Source organism: Nyctereutes procyonoides, unplaced genomic scaffold (genome assembly GCF_905146905.1).
Source record: "Nyctereutes procyonoides isolate TBG_1078 unplaced genomic scaffold, NYPRO_anot_genome, whole genome shotgun sequence".
Classification (NCBI taxonomy): Eukaryota; Metazoa; Chordata; class Mammalia; order Carnivora; family Canidae; genus Nyctereutes; species Nyctereutes procyonoides.
The window spans coordinates 17,012,914-17,020,070 of record NW_026575140.1 but is presented as its reverse complement, the minus strand read 5'-3'; the positions used below and the strand labels follow the sequence as shown (position 1 = coordinate 17,020,070).

Below are 7,157 nucleotides of genomic sequence, written 5' to 3'. Positions count from 1 at the left end.
TAAACAGCTTCTCTGCAGCAATAATGAAAAGGAGAAAGTGCCTTCCTGGAAAATGCCAATGGCACTGGCCTTTTAGGGTTATGGTGTGCCTACAAACCTTTTGGAGAGTCTCTCATTAGGGATTCTGGGTTTGCTGGAACAGAAGGCTGCCAGCATCAGAGAAATTAACAGGAGTCTAATCTGGTGTAAGAAGCGAATGAGTGACACCTAAGGTCTCATTATAAATAGTAAGGCATGCTGTGGGGTGGGTGAGAGCAGTTCTGAAGTGCAATGTTCAAGAAGCTGGCTTAATATATGACTAAGTGTCAGAAGTCAGGTTTTCTGAGAATTACTTTTCAGATAAACAACTTTATAGCACTGCACTTAATCATACTTACTAGAGACATCTCATTTATCACCGAATTACAAGTAACTTTAATTCTATTGATATTGCCATAAAGCCCGTTGAAAATCCATCCCGGCACTTTTAAAGAGTTTGGGGCCCTGTTACGCGTGGGATTCACTTGCAAAAGATCTCAGCAGAATCATACTCCGAAGGCTTCTGTGTCTCCTGGCCTCTTTGTCGAACCTCGGGGGTGGGGTGGGGGGGGGAGGCAGTGGGGGAAAGAGGATTCCCGCAGCCGCCAGCTCAGTCCTTAGCCCCTTTCCGACAAGGTCGGGTTCTCTCCCACCGCAAACTTTCGGTGCCTCAGTCCCCCTCCCACCTTGAGAAACCAGCTTCCTTTTTCACTTCAACAAAACTGGACACGGATCAATTTCAACTGACCTTTGCCGAAAGGTGGCGCTGTTGAGGTAAAAATCCAACAATAGTTTTCACTCGGATTCTTTTGCAGGCTTTTCAGATTTTTTTTTTTTTTTTTTTTTTTTTAGTGCGCCCTCCTAGCGTCTCCCCCTCCCATAAAGTAAAATAAATATGATTAACACCAAATGCATTTCATTAATTGGAGGAATCAACAGTCTCAATATCCAAGTAGGCGGGCTGGTCTTCCACACGTTGGGTCGGCTTGGCGCACGCTTGCTTTCCCCCAAATAAATCTCGGTTTCTCCGACTTGCCTATCGCTTTAAAATCTTAGAAACAGTTGTTGGTTCTTTCTTTTCTCTTTTCTGTTTCTTTCTTTCCTTTTTCTTTTTTTTTTCCTTTTCTTTTCTCTTTCTTTCTTTCTTTCTTTCTTTTTTTTTTGCATAAGTTTTAAAAGAATCGGTCTAGAAAACTGAATAGTTATTAGCATCTGCAACGGCGGGGGGACGGGGGGAGGGGGAGAAGCAGACCCCCACCCCACCCCCACTGTGGATTTCCGGGCTGGTCCGAGAAACCGCGGCTGAAAACTTAACCCCTTCGAGGGGAGGCGGCGACCGCTGGGGTGTTGCCCACCCCCGCCCCAACACATGCATCTCTGCACCGCCGAGTCTGAGATCATTAAACGAAATGTGAAAGTGCAAAGGGCGCGCGGGACCCTGATAAACAAGGGTCGGATTTCATGAGGGGGTGAGCGAGAGTGTGCATGAGCGTGTGCGTGTGCGTGTGTGCGCGCGCGAGGGAAGTGGGGGGCGCGAGAAGAGAGGAAGGGAGAGTAACGTGAGCAGGACCGTGCAGGACGACCTCGGGCGGGAGTCGCAGCCCCAGGGCCGAGCTCCCCGCTCCCGGCACCCCGAGTCCCCTCGCGCCCGCGCCCGCGCCCGCGCCCGCCCCCCCTCTCCGCGCGTCACGGCCCCCGAACAACTTATTTCCCCTCCTTCAAAGAGGGCGATGAAACGGGCTTCCTGTGCACCCCGCGCGGACCGCGAACCGGGCCCGGGGCCCCCTGAGCGCCGCCCCGCCAGGCGGCTCCCGCGCCGAGCCGGGCCCCGCAGCTCCCCGCCCCGCAGCCCTGCGCCCCAGCGCGCGGGTCCCGGGGAGAGGGACAAAGAGTTTGCGCTCTTTGGGCTAAGTTTGAGCTCCCCGCACGGCTACGCTCCGGGAAGGCAGGTCCCCTTGGGCAGACTCCTGGGTGCCTAAGGCGGGGCGAGCAGGGAGAGCTGCCCCGCCAGTCCGCGGTCCAGGGGACGGGGGTGCCCGGGATGCGGAGCCGGGCCGAGCCCCGCAGAGCGAGCGGAGGCCAAGCCGGCGCCCCGAAGGCAGGCCTCCGCCGCGCTCCGACGGGAGCAAAGCGGCCTCCCGGTGCCCCCGGGTTCCCGCGGCCCCGCCGCGCGCCTCCTTCCCCTCCCGCACCAAACTTTGCGCCGGGCTGCGCTCCCTCCCCGGGAGGCCGCGGCGCGGGAAGGGTTAAGGCCGCTCGTCCCAGCTGACAGTCAGCTGATTGGGCCCTGATTGACAGCTCCGAAAAGTTTCCTTGTTTCTATCTATTATGCTAATCGCGGCCGCTCTCGCCGCCTCCCATTGGCCCCGAGTACCAGTCAATTTCCCATTTGGGCCTGACGTCACAAGTGCTATAAAACTCAGCAATTGCTTTAAACTCTTCTTGCTTGGATCAGAGGCTTTAAAATCTTTTTTCATCTTCGAGCTGTGGCTCGGGCCGCTCTTCGGCTCGGCCTCCCCCCCCCTCCTTTCGCTCTCTGCCTCGCCTTTTTCCCCGGGACTTCGCTATTTTGCTTTTTTTTTTTTTTTTTTAAAAAAAAAAAAAAAAAAGGAGGCAAGAAAGAACTAAACTCCCCCCCTCCTTTTCCTCCAGCCGGGCTGCACCTCTGTCTTGCACTTTGCACGGAGAGAGCGCGCGAGGGGGAGAGAGAGAGAGAGACAGAGAGAGAGACAGAGAGAGAGGAAAGAAAAAAATAAAAAGCAGGCAGAAGAGAAGGCGAGAAGCATGAAGTGTTAACTCCCCCGTGCCAAGCCCGCGCCGCCGGACAGCCGCCCGCCGCGCCTCCCTCCAGCCCCGAGCGGCCGCCGCGCGCGCCCCGCCTGCAGCCCGGGCCGGCGAGCCGAGCCCTCCCTATGCACAGCGCGCAGCGGAGCGGCGAGCGGGGGACGCCGCGCACCCGGCCGGGCTCCTCCGGCTTCGCCGCCGCCGCCGCCGCCGCCGCCGCCGCCGCCGCCGCAGCCCGCGGAGGACCTTCCCGAGCCTGAAGCCGCCGGCTCGGCACGCACGGAGGCGAGCAGGCGAGGAGGGGCCGGGGCGAGCGAGCGGAGCCAGCGAGCGAGCGAGCGAGCACATTGGCGTGAGCGGGGGGAGGGAGGGCGGGCGCGGGGGGCGCGGGCAGGGCGGGGGGTGTGTGCGCGCTCGGAGGTCTCGGGCCAGCCACCGCCGCGCGAGCTAGACGCGCCCCAGCCCGGCAAGCTGGCTCACCCGCTGGCCACCCAGCACAGCCCGCTGGCCCCTCTCCTGCAGCCCATCTGGCGGAGCGGCGGCGGCGGCGGCGGCGGCGGCGGCGGCGGCAGGAGAATGGCATCAGAACTGGCAATGAGCAACTCCGACCTGCCCACCAGTCCCCTGGCCATGGAATATGTTAATGACTTCGATCTGATGAAGTTCGAAGTGAAAAAGGAGCCGGTGGAGACCGACCGCATCATCAGCCAGTGCGGCCGTCTCATCGCCGGGGGCTCGCTGTCCTCCACCCCCATGAGCACGCCGTGCAGCTCGGTGCCCCCTTCCCCCAGCTTCTCGGCGCCCAGCCCGGGCTCGGGCAGCGAGCAGAAGGCGCACCTGGAAGACTACTACTGGATGACCGGCTACCCGCAGCAGCTGAACCCGGAGGCGCTGGGCTTCAGCCCCGAGGACGCGGTCGAGGCGCTCATCAGCAGCAGCCACCCGCTCCAGGGCGGCTTCGATGGCTACGCGCGCGGGGCGCAGCAGCTGGCGGCGGCGGCCGGGGCCGGGGCCGGGGCCGGGGCCGGCGCCGGCGCCGGGGCCTCGCTGGGCGGCGGCGGCGAGGAGATGGGCCCCGCCGCCGCCGTGGTGTCCGCCGTGATCGCCGCGGCCGCCGCGCAGAGCGGCGCGGGCCCGCACTACCACCACCACCACCACCACCACGCCGCGGGCCACCACCACCACCCGACGGCCGGCGCGCCGGGCTCCGCGGGCAGCGCGTCCGCCTCGGCCGGGGGCGCGGGCGGAGGCGGCGGCGGCGGCGGCGGCGGCGGCGGCCCGGCCGGCTCCGGGGGCGGCGGCGGCGGCGGCGGCGGCGGCGGCGGGGGGCGCGGCGGGGGCGGGGGGCGCCCTGCACCCGCACCACGCGGCCGGCGGCCTGCACTTCGACGACCGCTTCTCCGACGAGCAGCTGGTGACCATGTCGGTGCGCGAGCTGAACCGGCAGCTGCGCGGGGTGAGCAAGGAGGAGGTGATCCGGCTCAAGCAGAAGAGGCGGACCCTGAAAAACCGCGGCTATGCCCAGTCCTGCCGCTTCAAGAGGGTGCAGCAGAGACACGTCCTGGAGTCCGAGAAGAACCAGCTGCTGCAGCAGGTCGACCACCTCAAGCAGGAGATCTCCAGGCTGGTGCGCGAGCGGGACGCGTACAAGGAGAAGTACGAGAAGTTGGTGAGCAGCGGCTTCCGAGAAAACGGCTCCAGCAGCGACAACCCGTCCTCTCCCGAGTTTTTCATGTGAGTCTGCCCCGCGGTCCCAGCTGTAGCCACCTCCATGAGAGCTCCGCGGGGGTCCGACTCGGCCGTGGGCTTGCTAGCTCCAGAGCCGCGCTCGCCGCCACCTCGCCCCCCCGCCGAGGTCGCCCGCTGCCCCCGCACGCGCGCGCGCACACGCGCGCACACACACACACACGCGCACACACAAGCACCCTGCTCCCTGCTCCCTGCTCCCTGCTCCCTGCTCCCACTTGGCCGTGGCGGTGGCTGGTTTTAAACGGGGAGGGAGTGGATGTCTGGCTCGTGGATTGCCAATCTGAAATTCTCCATGACTTGCTAGCTTGTCTTCATGGACACCCCCCGACACACACACACACACGCACACGCACACGCACACGACGTTCAGACATCTCAGCACAGGTCCTCATGCTCACCTTTGAAACCTGCATCATTCACAGTGTTGTTTTCTTTTCTCTCTCCCTCTCTTCTTCTTCTTCTTCTTCAGTTCATGAGCTGGTGTTCATTTTCCGTGTGTGTTTTACTTTGTTTGGATTTTTTTTTTTTTTTTGGATTTTACTTTTTGGAGCTTGCTGTGTTGTCCTTTTTCCCAACCTCCATCCTCACACCCTTGCCACTCATCTCCTCAGAGAGAAAAGAAAAGAAAAGAAAAGAAAAAAAAAAAAAAGCTAAGGGTTGTTTTTTTTTTCCCCTCCTCCTGAGTTCTTCATGTGAGATTGAGCTTGCAAAGGAAAAAAAAAATGTGAAATGTTATAGACTTGCAGCGCGCTGAGTTCCACCGGGGTTTTTTTTTTTTTTTAGCATTGTTATGCTAAACTAGAGAAAAAAAAAATCCTCATGAACCTGCCACAATCAAGCCTGCATCAACCTTCTGGGTGTGACTTGTGAGTTTTGGCCTTATCATGCCAAATCTGAGAGTTTAGTCTGCCATTAAAAAACTCATTCTCATCTCATGCATTATTATGCTTGCTACTTTGTCTTAGCAACAATGAACTATAACTGTTTCAAAGACTTTATGGAAAAGAGACATTATATTAATAAAAAAAAAAAAGCCTGCATGCTGGACATGTATGGTATAATTATTTTTTTTTCTTTTTTTTTTTTTCCTTTTGGCTTGGAAATGGACGTTCGAAGACTTATGGCATGGCATTCATACTTTTGTTTTATTGCCTCATGACTTTCTTGAGTTCAGAACAAAAAAGTGCCACCCTAGAGCCTTCTTCCCATGAAAGTTTGCATCTGCTCCAAAACTGCTTTGAGTTACTCAGAACTTCAGCCTCCCATTGTAAATGCACTGAAGGCATTCCTTGTCAAAGATGCCAGAATGGGTTAAAAAATTTGACATGGCAAACGTTAAAAGAACTCTTAATGTTTTCTTTTTAATAAGAATGACACCCCATTTTGGGGACTAAAATTGTGCTGTTGCGGAAAGCAGTCTAAAATTTATTTTTTAAAAAAATGAAATCTGCCCCATTATTTTTGGTTTGTTTTATTTTTATTATTATTTTTTTTTTTTTGGCTTTTGGTCATTGTCAAATGTGGAATGCTATGGGTTTCTAGTATATAATTTAATTCTAGTTTTTATAATCTGTTAGCCCAGTTAAAATGTATGCTACAGATAAAGGAATGTTATAGATAAATTTGAAAGAGTTAGGTCTGTTTAGCTGTAGATTTTTTAAAAGATTGATGCACTAAATTGTTTACTGTTGTGATGTTAAGGGGGGTAGAGTTTGCAAGGGGACTGTTTAAAAAAAAAAGTAGCTTATACAGCATGTGCTTGCAACTTAAATATAAGTTGGGTATGTGTAGTCTTTGCTATACCACTGACTGTATTGAAAACCAAAGTATTAAAGGGGAAACACCCCTGTTTATATCTGTAGGGGTATTTTACATTCAAAATGTATGTTTTTTTTTTCAAATTTAAAGTATTTGGGACTGAATTGCACTAAGATATAACCTGCAAGCATATAATACAAAAAAAAATTTGCAAAACTGTTTAGAACGCTAATAAAATTTATGCAGTTATAAAAATGGCATTACTGCACAGTTTTAAGATGATGCAGATTTTTTTACAGTTGTATTGTGGTGCAGAACTGGATTTTCTGTAACTTAAAAAAAAAATCCACAGTTTTAAAGGCAATAATCAGTAAATGTTATTTTCAGGGACTGACTTCCTGTCTTTAAAAAAAAAAAAAATGAAAAGTAAATCTTACCACAATAAATATAAAAAAATCTTGTCAGTTACTTTTCTTTTACATATTTTGCTGTGCAAAATTGTTTTATATCTTGAGTTACTAACTAACCACGCGTGATGTTCCTATGTGCTTTTCTTTCATTTTCAATTCTGGTTATATCAAGAGAAAGAATAATCTACAATAATAAACTGCATTTTTTTTTGATTCTGTGCTTAGTTTCTTAGTGTACAGTTTAACTGGACCCAAAATCACATTAGAAGTGTAAAATGCATCCTTTTCTCCAGAGGAAGGATTAATGGAAGCGTAGGGAGGCAATAATAATTCAGGGTGAAACTTAGGCTGTTTTGTGAGGTGGGAGGCCAGTCCCTTTGAATAATTAGCTATATTTAATATAAATGTCAATCACGACGTCTCAAAATGCAGGCCCCC

General features: G+C 53.8%; 1 protein-coding gene across 1 annotated transcript; it reads left to right on the top strand.

Annotated features, from left to right (window-relative positions):
* The first annotated feature begins 1,752 nt into the window (after positions 1–1,752).
* On the top strand, positions 1,753–6,932 carry MAF (MAF bZIP transcription factor). Its single transcript, XM_055305840.1, is given in 3 exon segments — positions 1,753–4,124; positions 4,126–4,536; positions 5,021–6,932. Coding segments are annotated over 3 exon segments (1,164 nt in total). The 5' UTR covers positions 1,753–3,378; the 3' UTR covers positions 5,028–6,932.
* Positions 6,933–7,157: the final 225 nt, after the last annotated feature.